The sequence below is a fragment of the Choristoneura fumiferana genome, chromosome Z (assembly GCF_025370935.1).
Source record: "Choristoneura fumiferana chromosome Z, NRCan_CFum_1, whole genome shotgun sequence".
In the NCBI taxonomy this organism is placed as follows: domain Eukaryota; kingdom Metazoa; phylum Arthropoda; class Insecta; order Lepidoptera; family Tortricidae; genus Choristoneura; species Choristoneura fumiferana.
In genome coordinates, this window is record NC_133472.1 from 13,464,035 (window position 1) to 13,480,444 (window position 16,410).

General features: G+C 35.7%; 1 protein-coding gene across 2 annotated transcripts in view; it reads left to right on the forward strand.

Moving 5' to 3' along the window:
- Positions 1-386: 386 nt before the first annotated feature.
- Positions 387-16,410, forward strand: part of LOC141428064 (ATP-binding cassette subfamily C member 4-like) — a 58,485-nt gene continuing 42,461 nt past the window's right edge. For both annotated transcript variants that reach the window (XM_074087795.1, XM_074087785.1), the window contains exon 1: positions 387-862. In XM_074087795.1, the coding sequence (XP_073943896.1) occupies positions 639-862 (224 nt within the window). In that variant the 5' untranslated portion in view covers positions 387-638. The remainder of the gene's footprint in view (positions 863-16,410) is intronic.

A 16,410-nucleotide genomic window follows, 5' to 3' on the forward strand; every position in this document is an offset into this window, starting at 1 on the left:
TTACCAGTTTTAACCTACGGAGCTGAAACGTAGACCTTGACTGCGGAGCTCATCCACAAATTAAAGTTGCACAGCGAGCTATGGTGAGAGCAATGCTGGGGATTTCTTTGAGGGATAAAATCCGGAATCACATTATCCGACAAAGAACAAAAGTCACCGACGTTGGTCAGAGAATTAGTTCGCTGAAGTGGCGTTGGGCTGGCCAGATCTGTCGTAGGACCGAACAAGGCTTTATGATATTTTCTAAAGGTTTGTGACGAGGATATGAGGGCGGGCGCCTGCGTCGAACCGGCGAGGCGGCGACATGGCGAGCAAGCCGGGCCGGCGCCGCCGCCGCGCCTCCGCGGCGTCCGCGGCAGACGGGCCCGGCTTCATATAAGCCTGCCCGCCGCACGCGCACTCAGTAGAAGGGAGGTCAGCGCTCGCTCCGTGTTGATTGCTTCCCAGGCGCTCTGCGCACGCGCACTCCGGCCCTAGCGCCAACACCGCGCCGCGACAACTATTTGCCCGAAAAAATGTTAGTTTCCATTTTGCATTGATATCGCGTAACGGAAATAACGCGGACTGATAAATTAACTCCATCATCCATTATTATTTTATATAAGTACCTTTTGTTTTTAAAAACTTGAAAATTCAAAATGGTTAGTACCAACAAAGACGCGAACGATCCGAAAAAAGTGTCACCAAAAAATCGTGATAAGAAAACCAATAACTACAAGCGGGCGAACTTGTTCTCGAAAGCATGGTTCGTCTGGATGATGCCGACGTTCTGGCGCGGCTACAAGCGGGACCTCTACGACGCCGACCTCACGCAGCCCAAAGACAGCCACCTCTCCGACAAGCTCGGCGACCGCCTTGAGAAGTAAGTTTCACACCACTCCTCCACACCGAACATCTACGCAGCGACCACCTCGACATATACTAACCACACCAAATTTAAATTTATATACACCAAATTTCACCAAAAATTTTCACAACACACGTACCAGGAAAATGCAAGCAAGTATCCACGTAAATATGAATTTACTAACTGACCTTTAAAATTACAAGGTGATGCGCAAAGGATAAAAAAAACTTCTTCGGCTGCTTGCATGTGTAATGCAACTCAGCTTTGTTCCACCAGTCAGGGCCGAATGCACAACAGAAAATATTATTATAGTTGGTATAAGGCAGATAATTTTAACACTTCCTTCATTCTTGTGCAGTTTTGCTTCCATCACGTTTTTAATATTCTCTTGAATATTTTAAAAAACAGATAACTTTTGCGTGAATAGGTACTAAGAAGGTAATCATACTTAAAAACAAGTTAGCGAAAAATTGCAATAAGTACACCAACTATGACAGTGTTAGTTTGAAGTAACATAATAAAAAAAAAACTCTCCAAATAGAGATTTTTGGTGTTCCAAATTTCATTTCTCATTTTATAAGGTTTTGGTAAAAATTTCATTTTAAATACTATTTTTTTTTGCTGAATGTACTTTTTGTTGGCTGTATTTGTATTGTCACCCAATTTTCAAGCATACCAAATTTCAAGTCGATGCCATTAACGTTCCGTCCTGTGGAGACGATCCTGGCCGGACTACCAGGATGTCACTACCAGATTGTTGTATTGTCACGCAATTTACATAAGTAGGTATACCTAATGGCAAGTCAATCCAACTACTGAAAGTTGGTCGAATTTAACTCGCAAGATTTGATTACAGACAGACAAACAACGAGACAGGTAAAACTAAATAAAAGCTTGTAATAAAAAAAGGTATAGAGCAGGGCCGCAGTGCTTTTCCAGAGATAGCACTTAGGTAAAAATCGACTTATTTTTCACCTCCAAAAACCTCCTTAATAATAGCAAATTTCATTGAGCTGATTTCGAATAAATCTCAAAACATATTATATTATATATATAAACTTACATAATAATTTATTTTATTTATTACTATTATAATGTCTACCACTTTTATAATTTTTATTTTTATAGTAACATATAGATATATTTAGTTAAGGTTTCTTAGGTAAGTTTTCTTTGTCTTCTTATTATTATTATTTAATTTTATTTAATCCTTATTTATATATATTTATATATATATATATATATAATATATATATATATATGTGTGTGTGTATGTTTACAATATAAATACTGAGCGGCAAATCAAATGTGGCAATAATAGGTAATAGGTAAGAGTGGGCTAAATTTTGTGTATTTTTAGAAAGGACCAAAAGAAATTCGGATTTAAATATTTGTCTCTTTACGTTTGCTTAAGTAAAATAAATGAAAGTTTAAATATTTGATCTGAATTTTACAGCGCAATGGTTTTAACTATAATGCTGTAATAAATAAATGAATAATAGTCACCCTTTCATTTTTTTTAACCCCCGACGCAAAAAGAGGGGTGTTATAAGTTTGACCGCTATGTGTGTCTGTCTGTGGCACCGTAGCGCTAAAACGGGTGGACCGATTTGAATGCGGTTTTTTTTATTTGAAAGTAGGTTTTCTAGCGATGGTTCTTAGACATGTTTTATCAAAATCGGTTCAGCCCTTTTGTTCGCTGCGGTAGGAATCTTAGACGCATAATGGGTATTTACTTTACTTCCAAACATATTTGGGACCTAAAATTTGAAACCCCCATATATGCTATATAACTATGCAAGATTATAGAATGCTCGGCCTTATGCTGCAGCCAGGATATCCAGAACACTAGTAGGTAAACTCTTGATAAAACCATAGCAGATATATCGTGTGTGGATTCGTTTCGATCAGTATTTGATTCTACATACAATGCAGTGGTGGCAACACGACGAGCTGATGTTACAGCCAGGATATCCAGTACACCAGTATACTCTTGAAAAAAACAATAGCATATACTTATGTCGTGTTTGATTCCTTTTGATCAGTATTTGATTCTACATACAATGCAATGGTGGCAACAAGATGAGCTGATGCTGCAGCCAGGATATCCAATTTAACACACTAGTACACTTCAAAAAAAAATATCAAAGTTTAAAAAACATGAAATAAAAAACTTGAATTAAAAATTTAAAAAACCCCCGACAAAAAAAACGCCAGCAAAAATAAAAATAAAAACGCTCGAAAAAAACGCCGCTAAAAAAGACAATTAAAAAGTAAAAAATAATTATGCACTACCTAGCTGTTGCCCGCGACTTCATCTGCCAAGAATTAGTTTATGCCTATCCCGCGGGGACTATGCTGATTTCCCGCAAAATTAGCCTAAGTTAATTTAGTATAAGTATCTAGTAATATTTTTTTATCTAATCGTCGTCGGAGTTTTTATTTTTTTTTATGCTGGCGTTTTTTTTATTTACCATGTTTATTAGAGAGATTTGGTCCTTACGATTAACCTTAGCGATATGTGTGCCACAACAGTATAGGTATGTTTTTATTTTAGTTGCTTCGATCCCCGAGTATAGCAAGTGTATTTTCAAAAACCATGGAATGTTACTTTTATTTCTTTTTAAAATATGGAAATGTTTTCTTTCAATAAATTTGGCATCACAATCCAGCTTTATTCCACAGGGATACAATTTAGGTGAATTTCATAGACTATAGTTAGGTTATTTTTAGGATAGTTTTTACTTCGGTGATACTTGAGGGAATGTTTGAATTTTTCAATAAAACATATTAATTGATTAAAAAGTAATTGCAATTAACTTTTTTAATTGTTTTATGAAACAAAATAAAACTAATAATTAACTTTATGTTTCGATACGGAAGCTTATGTATCAAACCAGCAGTACAGAAGAATACTCAATTAGTTTTCAACTTTGATGGATGATGATAATGGATGGATGGATGGATGGATGGATAATGATATGATGGATGGATGAAATAAATTAAAGCTAACAATTAAAATAAATCTGGTGTATAGGCCTGTGGCGTGGAAAGGTAACATATCATAACGATTCATCACCACCACCATCTTCATCATATCATCATCATGATAATGATATATTATCATCATTCATCCATCCATCCATCCATCATTATCATCCATCAAAGTTGAAAACTAATTAACGTAAAATCAACGATTCGTCACCATCACCATTATCAAAATATTATCATCATTATCATTACGTCATTCTAGAACACAACTGACGTCGCCTGTCACGCTACAAACATCAAGCATTTTGTTTTACATTGTTTCTTCGAATAAACCTAAAAGTGTAATAAAAATTAAAAAAACTAATTATTTTAAGTCGCTGATCTAATCTTGTTCAGTTTAAGGAGTATGATCCGTTTTAATTATTTGCTCTCATTACAGGCCACACCCGTTATATGTAAACTATGCCGACAAAATGGTACAATAAAAAAATAAAATGAAATTTTTTTGGGCACCTCCCATAGACGTAAAGTGGGGGTGATTTGTTTTTCTAATTTAACCCTATAGTGTGGGGTATCGTTAGATAGGTCTTTTAAAACCATTTGGGGTTTGCTACGATAATTTTTCGATTCATTGATTTTTGCGAAATATTCAACTTAAAAGTGAAAAATTTCATTAAAATCGAGCGTCCCCCCCCCCCGCTCTAAAATCTAAAACCGGTGGGTGGAAAAATTTGAAAAAAATTAGGATGGTAGTAAGCATATCAAACTTTCAAGGAAAACTATAACGGCTAAGTTTGCTTGAGAATTATTAGTTACTCTTAAATAGCAGCCTAAGGTATAAAATAAACCTAAACTTGGATGATTTCGTATAAAATACGAAATCCTCAGAAAAAATATTACTTAATTTTTTCGTAATGGCTACGGAACCCTATTTTGGGCGTGTCCGACACGCTCTTGGCCGGTTTTACAATTACAGTTGATCAATTGTTGTTTTGGTTACAATTAATAATTAATTGTTAATCTTTAATTGTCGCTCTGAAGCGATAAGGGCGCCTATTGCTTACCTCAGAAAATCTCTGTGTACCTACCTATGTTCTCTGTACTGCTTCCTATGTGTTGGTGTGCAATAGCAATAAAGAGTTAGGTATTGTATTTTATTGTATTGTCCTTGCAATTAAAATTTGCCCAAGTGTGCTTGAGAATAAAATGTATTCTCAAGTATTAAATAAAAATTATTCAATACGTAAATAAGCCTTATTGAATAATGAATTAATTTTCCTAACTTCATGCCATTGTAGCATGTACGAGTATCTAGCAGGTAGACTACCTTCCTTTCAAGTGACGTTAAAATGTTTGTAACATATGTCTAGTGTAGGCAAATAGTGCACGAAGATAACTGTGATATTTTTTACTGTGCTATAATATGAGGTAAATATAGGTAGGTATATTAATTTGCTAACAACAGGCGAAAACAATAAAGGAAGAGTATTGTCATGCACATTTTATACACATGCTAGGTAGTTTTTAGGGTTCCGTACCCAAGGGTGCCAACGGGACCCCATTAGTGACACTCCGCTGTCTATCTGTCTGTTTGTCCGTCTGTCACAAGGCTCTATCTCTTGAGCCGTAATGACACTTGAAATTTTCACAGATTATGTATTACTGTGGCCGCAATAACAACAAATACTAAAAATAAAATAAAGTTAAAAATGAAAGGGGGTCGTCATACAAGAAACGTGTTTCTTCAGCGGTTTTTAGGGTACCCTTATAGTTTCGCCATGTCTGTCTGTCCGTCTGTCCGTCCGCGGCTTTGCTCAGGGACTATCAATGCTAGAAAGCTGTAATGTTGCATGAATATGTATGTAAACTATGCCGACAAAATTGTACAATAAAAAAAAACTTTTTTAGAGTACTTAGGTACCCATAGACATAAAGTGGGGGTGATTTTTCATCATCCAACCATTAGGGGGTTGCTACGACAATTTTTCGATTCATTGATTTTTTGCGAAATATTGAACTTTAAAGTGCAAATTTTCATTAAAATCGAGTGTCGTCGTCCCCCCCCTCTAAAATCTAAACCGGTGAGTGGAAAAATTTGAAAAAATTCAGGATGGTAGTAAGTATGTCAAACTTACAAGAAAAACTATAACCATTAAGTTTTCTTGAGAATTATTAGTAGTTTAAGAGTAAATAGCAGCCTAAGGTATAAAATATACCTAAACAAGGAATATTCCATACATACTTAACAAGAAATCCTTAGTAAAATATTAACTATTTTTTTTTTATTCGACTGGATGGCAAACGAGCAAGTGGGTCTCCTGATGGTAAGAGATCACCACCGCCCATAAACATCTGCAACACCAGGGGTATTGCAGACGCGTTGCCAACCTAGAGGCCTAAGATGGTATACCTCACGTGCCAGTAGTTTCACCGGCTGTCTTACTCTCCACGACGAAAAACAACAGTGCAAGCACTGCTGCTTCAGGGCAGGATTAGCGATCCGGGCGAACCTTGCACAAGGTCCTACCACCTGCAAAATGGCTACGGAACTCTATTTCGGGTGTGTCCGACACGCTCTTGGCCGGTTTTGTTGCTAGGCGTTGTTAGGCGTTGCTAGACGGCCAAGGTGACAGCAGTGACGATTTAGTTCATAAGAATTCAAAATTGTTCTTTATTCAAAATAATTTTATTGCACAAGTGCTTACATTTCGGCAACTTTTTTACAAGCTTTTGATTAACTTGCAATGTAACTATGTTTGTTCGATTGAGCTGAAATAATAATACTAATAAATATCATGGGACACTTCACGCCAATTGACCTAGTCCCAAACTAAGTAATTTTGCATGCATGTATAAATCCGATGACAATGCAATATTATTATAACCTGAAGCTGATCTGACGATGAAACTAGAAGGTGGCCTTACTGAACTGTTTTTAAAACATTGTACGGAGGTACGGAACCCTTCATGTACGAGTCACTTGGCCGGTTTCTTACTTAAAAGTGGTAACCAGCATTATAAAAATTAAAAACAACAACGTTTCAAAGGAGTTGATTGATTTTTCGCCCACCGGAAAAAATGATACGCCTGTTGTACGCTTGTTTTATGATGAAAGAGAGACTAACTTTTACTACAAGAGAAAAACTGTTTTATTGTGCGGTGTGCATGCGGTGCGGTATGCGGTGTGCATTAAAAATCCAACTTGAAGTAAAATTACAGTCTCATGCGAAAAATTTTATGGAATTGAGGTAGACTAGAATAAATATATTAATTAACATATGGAACTTGCTAACTTACTCGAATTCTATTTACGTTTATAAAACTTTCTTTACAGCTCTTTGAATTGAACTTTGAAGCTTTCCCTAGCTGGTGCCTTCATGTGTTTGCCTAAAATTTTACTAAAATACATAGGTACTTATTATAATTTTTTATTTCATTTCACCACTTTGTTAGCGTGGTAGCAAAATTATAGCCTTCTAACATTTATAGTCACTAAGCTAAACCCCGAACGGACGAACATAGCGAAACTATTCGAGTATCTTGAAAAACATATCCAACGACAAACCACACCACGGGGTAAATGGAAAAAAAACATCCCTACTTTCGTTTACTGTAAATTTCACTACGGTTCCTAAGCTGACGATAAGATTTAAATTATAAATTATCTCGTACCTACCGTAGAAAATTTATGTACTTACATCTACACTATTTTACATTTGCTACCATAATTTCATCACTAGTGTGGTTTCCGTGTTTCACTTGTATGTTAAATTACTTAGCAAATTTCAATTAAATGTGACAATCAATCATATATTGTTTACTTAATTTAGAAACTGTCATACCAAAATTGGTATAGCACTTGCATGATCAAATAAACTATCAACACGCAAACCATGTCAAAATACTAATATTTAATAAAGCAAAAAATCGGAAAATGAATAATTCCGAATAAGGCAAAATGCTGGTCAAGCGAAACAGATGGAGGTTGGATATGCCAACACCAAGCAAAATAATAAATTCAGGCGCTAAGAACTGGGAACATCATTGCAAACCTTACTTTGCTCCACGTAGGTTACAGGCCAATCCATCACACAGAATAGGTAATCGAAGGCTGACGAAGATTCGCCTAAGTTACGAGTGCAGTGAGAGGCCTTTGCCTTGCTGTAAAATACTAACTTATTCATATTACATTGAAGTATATAAACGGAAAATCAAGATTGTGTAAATCTGATATACGTGTCATGAATATTTAAGTCTATAATTTTATTGACGTCGAACTTGTTAACAGAGGAATTTTTACGCAGTAGCACCAGGAAAATCTTGCTTGTTTAAGGCATTCTGGATAAACAATGAATTGCTAAATATTTAGTCATAAACAAACAGACAATCAATGGAAGAAATGAGGACAGTTTCTTAACACCATAAATATTTTACTAATGCGTATCGAGTACTTAGCAATGACTATATGACTTTTGTATGAAAAACAACGCATTATGTTTTTTTTTTATCTACGAGTACATAGGTACTTAAGTCTGTTAAACGGATAATGTGCTGTATCAATAGTTTAAAACAGCTGATACTGTATTAGTAAGGCCTCACCATTATCCTATCCTATCCTACCCTACCCTACCCAGCCTACTCTATCCTGCTTACTATCCTATCTTATCGTACTAATATTAAAATGAGAAAAATTGTGAAAATGTTTGGATGTTTGCTACTTATAGATGAAGCTATTGGCGTACAAAGAACTGGATTACGGTTTAGTACATCACTGCCGAGGACGGGAAAAAGCAATTCGTGGATAAGTAGAGTTTGACGGACGAAGCGTAGCTATTCTCCAATATAATGCATTTCCGTAGAATAATATTTTAACTTTGAAGAAGAATGAAGGGCGCTGTCATAGTACTGTTAAGTGTGGTTGAAGTCCTCGACCGATAGAAACCGAGCTGAACGATCGTTGTGGTTTGAAATTTTTACGGACCGTAACCTTTTCTTCAGGCCCATATCCGAGATTGTAAAATGTTCCTCGTGCAGGTGTTTCTAACGTAAGAAAAGCCGCGGTTAAAACTTCATTTACACAGATTTATATCTCTCGCCAAAACGAATCCACAATAGTTTAACAATGCCACATAGAAATTGAAGTGATCAACGCGTGATGAATGCGTTAGAATGACATCTGTTTTGGGCGCTCGGCTATGCACCTGCCAAGGCCTAGGCTGACAGGTGAACCGAGCCGGGAATTTCAGCCAATGGACCACCATAACTACTAAACTATGAGGTCTATGGGTCATCATAAATTAAACTTAAAATTTAAAGTGACGTTGCTTTCATATGAAATTAAACGTCTCGTGAGTTATCGAGTAGCACCTGGGCGACCGAGCTTTGCTCTGGCTAAAACTCGATAATAAGCTTTTTCCCAGAGATAGTACCACGCTAGATCGGTTTGTCATCCCCGAAAACCCCCACATACCAAATTCCATCGAAATAGTTGGAACCGTATCCGAGATTCTGATATATGTAAATATATATACAAGAATTTCTCGTTTGAAGGTATTAGGAAGATAAACTGCGTTCAGTTTAATTCGTTATTACATGTCTGAAATGACAAACTTGCTGTTGCAGGATTAGTTTAATACCTGGAGAACGACTGGACTTCACTCGTGCTAAAAGTAAAAACATGCATTTGACCAGAAATGAAACTAATCTAAATAGATCGATTGTTCTCCCCCGAAAACCGTTAGAGCCGTTTTCGAGGTTCTCAAAATAAATAGGTATTATATAAAATTATAATAAAGATATTGTATCTATAGATTGGCACTGCGGAACCAAAACGCACTCTAGAGGTATTTTGGAACTTCAGGGTTGTGTTAACAGACTCTCGCTCGCATAACAGAACTGACTTACTATCGTTAAGCTAAGCATTCTATTTTTAAACAAATAAGTATCTGGTTGCTAAGGTTTAAAATTAAAATATCTGGGCTAAAACTCGGTATCAAACGTTTTCCTAGAGATAAGACAAAGCTAGATCGATTTTTCATCCCCGAAAACGGATTCGTACTAAAATTTCATTAAAATCGTTGGAGCCGTTTCCGAGATTCCCGAAATAAATATACATATATATATATATATATCTAAGGTATTAGATAGATTAGATACGGTATACGGTAATTACCTAACCAATATATTCATGTTTGCAAACGAATTAACATTATATTTATATCTCGATCAAAATATCATTAATTCATTAGCTAGCACGTGTCCAAACTACCGATTGGGCCTTCACCACACAGCCTCTCGAACTACATAATTGGTTATTAGTATCAACTTAATTTCCTCCAATTATCGCCTACACCGTTTAGTTAAAATTTTGAAGTTCACCACTTTTGGCGGTTGTCAGATGGCAAAGCATTTTTTAGGGTTCCGTAGTCAACTAGGAACCCTTATGGTTTCGCCTGGTCTGTCCGTCTGTCTGTCTGTACTATAAAACAGTCACGCCGACAAAGCGGTAAAATTAAAAAAAAAAGATTTTTTTAGGGTACCTCCCATACACGTGAAGTGGGATTGTTTTATTTTCTCGACTAACCCTATAGATGTGGGGTATCGTTGGATAAGTATTTTAAAACCATTGGGGGGTCGCCAAGGTTTTACGATTCAGTGATCTGTTTGCGAAATATTCAACTGAAAATCGAGTGTTCCCCCCTCCCCTCAAAAACCTAAACTGTTGGGTAGAAAAATTTGAAAAAATTCAGGATGGTAGTAAGTACATTAAATTTACAAGAAAAATTATAATGGCTAAGATTGCTTCAGAATTATTAGTAGTTTAAAAGTAAATAGCAGCCTAAGGTATAAAATATACCTAAACTTGGATGATTCCGTACCTACAAAATACGAAATCATTAGAAAAATATTACTCGATTTTTTCGTAGTGGCTACGGAACCCTATCCGACACGCTCTTGACCGGTTTTTATGTAATTAATTACTTATGAAATGCAAGTGTAAATTGCTTATAAGAATAATGCCTTTTTAGTTTATATAGAAAATAAAACCATATTTTTTGAACTTGGTTCGGGAGTCCGACTCTTTTAACTAATATTGGCTTATTTTTAATCAACCGATTTAAATAAAGGAGAACGTGATCAATTCAGATGAACTTTTTTACAAGCTTTTCTTTAGCTTGCCCTGTTTGTTTTTTTTTTATTTATTTGTTTGGTTAAAATATTGGAAGCTAAATTTGACCCACTTCCAGTGGTCCGATTGACTTGAAATTTGGCATACTTATGTAAATCTGGTGACTATACAATAATCTGGTAGTGACATCTAGGTAGCCCGGCCAGGATCATCTCCGCAGAACGGAACTCCTCAGCGGTTAATGGCATCGACTTGAAATTTGGTACGACAAAAACAGTCAACAAAAAGTACAAAAGCTTATATTAAAAATTATTTTTTTAACAAATTAATACCTACTATATTTGTTACTTCTGTTGAAATTATTTTATTTTTTATACAGTTCCTTAGCAATTTCTGCTAGTCACGGGACGGGGAACGGGAGTTGACGTCCATGCTCCGGAAAATTTAACGGATTTCAATTGCAATTAAATATGCTACTACTTAAGTACTAACATCTATATTGAAGACAACTATATAGGTACTCGTAATTAAATTTAATCCAGAAAAGATTCGGTTTTCCTCGCGCGCGACTTGGCGGGAGTTCTCTTGTTCCCCTCATATAGAAGATTAACAAAAGCTTAAATTTTAAGAACGTTACAGTAAAATTATTCGTTTAACTGGACTTTCTGGAACCAGTTTTACAACAAGGTACTCATTCGCCTAAGTAACAGACTTATAGGTACGAGTATTTCTATTTACTCCTAGGCTAGATCCTAGTCTAGCCGTCTATGTGTCACGAGCTTGTAATCGGCTTATAAATAATTTATCACTCTACCACACAATGTGCACATCAAGCAGGGGATAAAAACTAGACCATTCCCATAACCTTAGTCTAGTTATAGAAGCAGGCTATGGTGGTACACATCCCGACGCAGGCGCAGGGGGCATTTACCTCGGGAGACGTGTTTTAGACTATATTTTTATGGCGTCGTAGCGATAGTCTATTTATAGCTATCTCATTAGCTGAGAACGAGTCTTTGAGTAGAACCAGCTTTTTTTACTTGAACTGCCAAGCTTGAAGTCAGATTTTTCCCTGCTCGAAGTATATCACAGCTTTGCCGCACGCCACAGGACATGTTCGAGCTTCATAAACTACACTCCAGTCGGAGTCACTTCTACTATTTACATACGTGACATGAATTGGATATAGAAAATGTAAGAATTGCATAAATAAATATACTTAACGTTTTCTTATAGATCCAGAAAGTTCTCTTACTTCTACGTAGCGAATCGAAAGCACGACCACACCCACGAGTATGATCATCAAATGTTCGTTAAGGTCATGAGAAAATTAGAAAATTCATTCGTCCTAAATATCCGTGACATAAGCGCTGTCACATTAGCCATCTTTTTAAAGTGTAATTCAGTGATTTGCTATTTTTTTATCGCTACTCGTGTAGTTAAATCGTTTAAAAAGCAATCACGAGTTTTAGTGAAAAAAAAATTTTTTTGAACTTTCCTATATTTAATGATTAACAATAACATTTTTTAATTTAGAAAACATTGCCTCGTGAATCTACCTGAAAGATGAAAAAGTAAACAAAAAACCTTCCGTCTTATCAATTTCTGAGAACGAAATGTTGACCAAAAATCCCGGTTCGAGGTGGTTATTATTTTTACACCTTTTACTATTAATAGAGAAATAACATGATTTGAGAGTTATGTACAAAGACAAATAGAAAATTCGTTTGCACATATTAAAAAGCAATACACAGGAGAACTTTGCAATCCATACTAAAATTTAATAACAGTTTAACTCAACTTAATGAAATTCTACATGAGAGAAAGCTTCTCGCTTTTCCGAATTAGGTACATTGTCGCTGATGCAGCGTATTCATGTACCTAAATACTTACGTATCTTCTAGTGTGTTTGTCGCTTAGAAAACCTCGTTCTCCTTCTTTCTCTTCCTCCCTGTATTGTACAGAACCCTCTACGCACCAGTCCGACTCGCTCTTGGCTATTTTTACTGGAGTGCCGTAAAACTTTAATGAACGCAAAGTGTGCCGTTAAAACCAAAAGGTTGAAACCGCCTGTTGTAGATGAATACTGATATAGACAGCCACACATAGAAAATTAGACTTCAGATCTTGCTTGGTACTAAGTAAGTATATCAAATTTCAAGTTTCCATGACAACTGGAAGTACCCTTAAGTTTTTATTACCTGCCAATTTGTATTGAAACACCTTTTTTTAACCGACGTCAAAAAAGGAGGAGGTTATCAATTCGGTTGTATTTTTTATGATTTTTACTTCAGAACTCCGTTATTCATGAACCGATTTGAAAAAAAAATGTTTTGTCATTCGTATATTCAATTAGGTCCCATAAGCACCAGATCAGGATCTGATGATTGAATCTTAAGGAAATCGAGGGAACTCTTCAAATATTGAAGGGAGTCCTCTGGTAAATTGGATTTATATACATATTTAGTAGTAACAAGTGCATTTGCTCTTAGAAATAATTATTAGGTGCAGTGGAACTGATGGGTGATGTAGCCATATTTGACCAATGGAGCTACTAGGTACTCAACAACAAATAAAAATAAAATAGAATAAAAACATCTTTATTTCATATTTATAAGTAAGTAGATTTACAGTACCTGGGGCGTCCCTTTAGGCTAAATAGCCTGTGTTAGAACGCTCCGCTCCTCCAACATTTTTAACACGTATTACTTATTGACAATATTATATTATAATAGGTACATTATACGTTTATTGTGCAACCTTTTTAATGACCCAAAGATGAGGCTTTTGCAGTTTTAAAAAATAAGTATGACATAATTATGTTACAAGAAGTTCTAAGTTCAAATTACAATGCATGTTATGAGTTATGAGATTTGTATTGTACCACTTACTGGACACTTTTTCGTTCTGAATTCAAAACCTCTCTATTTACCGCTTTTCAACAATGTTTTCAAAGATGTGATCGCGACTGTTCGTATAATTTTTGAGTAAGGATTTTAAATGTGATTATTATATTTGTTTCTTAATAATCGGATTATATTTAAAAAAAATGTTTGTTTTGTAAACAGGTAGGTTTATGTGTTTTTGTTCTTATGTTACATTTAAACTATGTTCTCGCTTCTGAGGTGAAAAATTGTATGTCACACGAGACCAAAGTTTTTTTTGCATCTCGAATGTTTGACTCCCTTGCTGCTCTCAGGATTCTAACCTAGAATCACTCGCTGGTGCTGGTGATTCAATTATAGAATCCTTCGCTTACTCGGGGTTCAAAATCAACACTCGAAACCAAAAACAACTTTGCTCACTTGTTGCACAAATAACTATTAATTGATTTCCTTACCTAGCTGGGCTAACGCGCTGTTTTGTGGGTCTGTAGATGATATCATTCTATGTAATTGGTTTGATTTTTTCTCAGAAGCCTAAATAACACCAGATGCTTCTAGGTACAAATACCTATCCGGTTTTTTTACGTTTAAGTAAAATAAATACGAGGTGAACGTAAATGGCAATACACGGGCATATTTGAACAAAGCATTACGAAACGGTCTGCGTGTCAAACCAGCCAGTAAATAAACTACCTCGTAGGTACTCATAGTCACTGGATCGCTGGTTGAACACATGGCTATCTGTTCGAAAAAGGTGTGATTTATACGGAAATCGAGCGATAGTTTACAGTTTATAAAATTATTATATGTACATAGTCGAATTTGCCACGTTTTAAACAAATAAAGGTAAAGGAATAGAATACCACAAAATAGATGTCCAACTGACATATTTTGATGCATGTGAAATATCTCAATTCCGAGTTGCCTGTGCCCACGAAAAATAGTTATTATAAAACCTAATCTACTCATTTGGAGATAGAACACTTGCAGATAAGTATATATTGTACTTAGCTAAATAATTTTTCACGACGCATTTTTTAAATTACTTAAAGTTCCGTTTATTTTAATAAAATTGGATTATTTTACGACAGTTAAAATAATAAAATCGGTAAATTAAATAACAAGTCCATTGCAACATGTAAAGCCCGACCAGAAATATATGACTATTCGCCATGTTGCGGAATTTCATTGGAACTTATTTTTTTACACTGGCAATAATTTTAATGATTGTCAGTGTCACTGTGGCGGTTTCTTTGAACATATTTAAACAATAACAAAAAGTGAAAACAGATTTGCGCTGTCATCGTTCATCCACCATTACCTCTCATATTTCGTTTTCTAGAATTTTTTTACCGTACAACGGCAAAAACTACTAGACACTGGCAAAATTGTCCTCCGATGGACAGAGCCATATTTTTTTAAAGAAACAACAACAATAACAAAAAGTGCCCAAAATGATTCGTAGTCAACAACGGATCATTATGAATAATGTTTCTAATAAACTACTGGAAAAAAAACGCTTGCGGAATGAAACTATTGCGCTACAAAACCTTTTCAAATTAACATCAGAGCTAACAGGTAAACGTTGTAGACAAGTCAAGATGTTATTGTAGTCTGGTAAAAATAAGCACTCGTAGGTATTAATAAACTTTCTAGATATATCGGAGTCATCGATTACGCGAATTACGAAAGAAGGTCGTTCCTCCTCAGGTTTTAGGTCGCCGAAGAAAAAAGAAAGCATTGTTCCGACTATACTCAACTATTGACATATAAATAAAAACAATAGCGCCCTCTTGACAAATAGTCATATATTTTTTGGTTTACCTTTAACAGAATATGAGTCGTATGACCCTTCAGAACTCCAAAATATAGAGTCAACGTTCTTGAAAATACAATAACTCTCGTTTTCACGATCTTACTACCAAAAACATTTATTTTGAAGTGCACCAGTCCCTTTTACTGCATGATTGGTAACCTCACCCTTTAGGTAGGATTTAACTATAACAATCTTCCAGGGCATTTGTTTTATCCATCAGATTGTTATAGTGGATACTAACTCATTGATTTTAACGGTCTGTTCCCACTAAGTGCTTCCATTATCTGTTCTTGTTATTGATCGGCTTTTCGAATAAGCGATGGAATTAGTGGAAGCCGACTGTTTTAAACGATACGCTCATAACCGTTGATGGAGTAAAAAGTAGAAAACACGTTCGAAAATCCACTCGTCACATTGTTTTCATAATGCGAACCGGTCCGCCGTGTCATGTTTGTTTCATATTTGAAGCATGTCGTTATAAGTAAGTTTTGGTTTCCTGCGTAATTCAGCAAATGTTCCGGGTAATTGTGATTACCCAGATGCCTTCTCATTGGTTAATGTGGGCGATGTCGGCTGCGCGCCGATAACTGTCCCGTACGCAGGAACCGGACTCTCATTAACCAATTTAAGATGGCACTTTGGACTCGTTCGACAGAACGCATCAAAATATAAACGCATCAAAACTGGTTACTTTCAATAATTTTATGCATTCTTTGCCGTCACTGGCCTAACTACCGGAGTT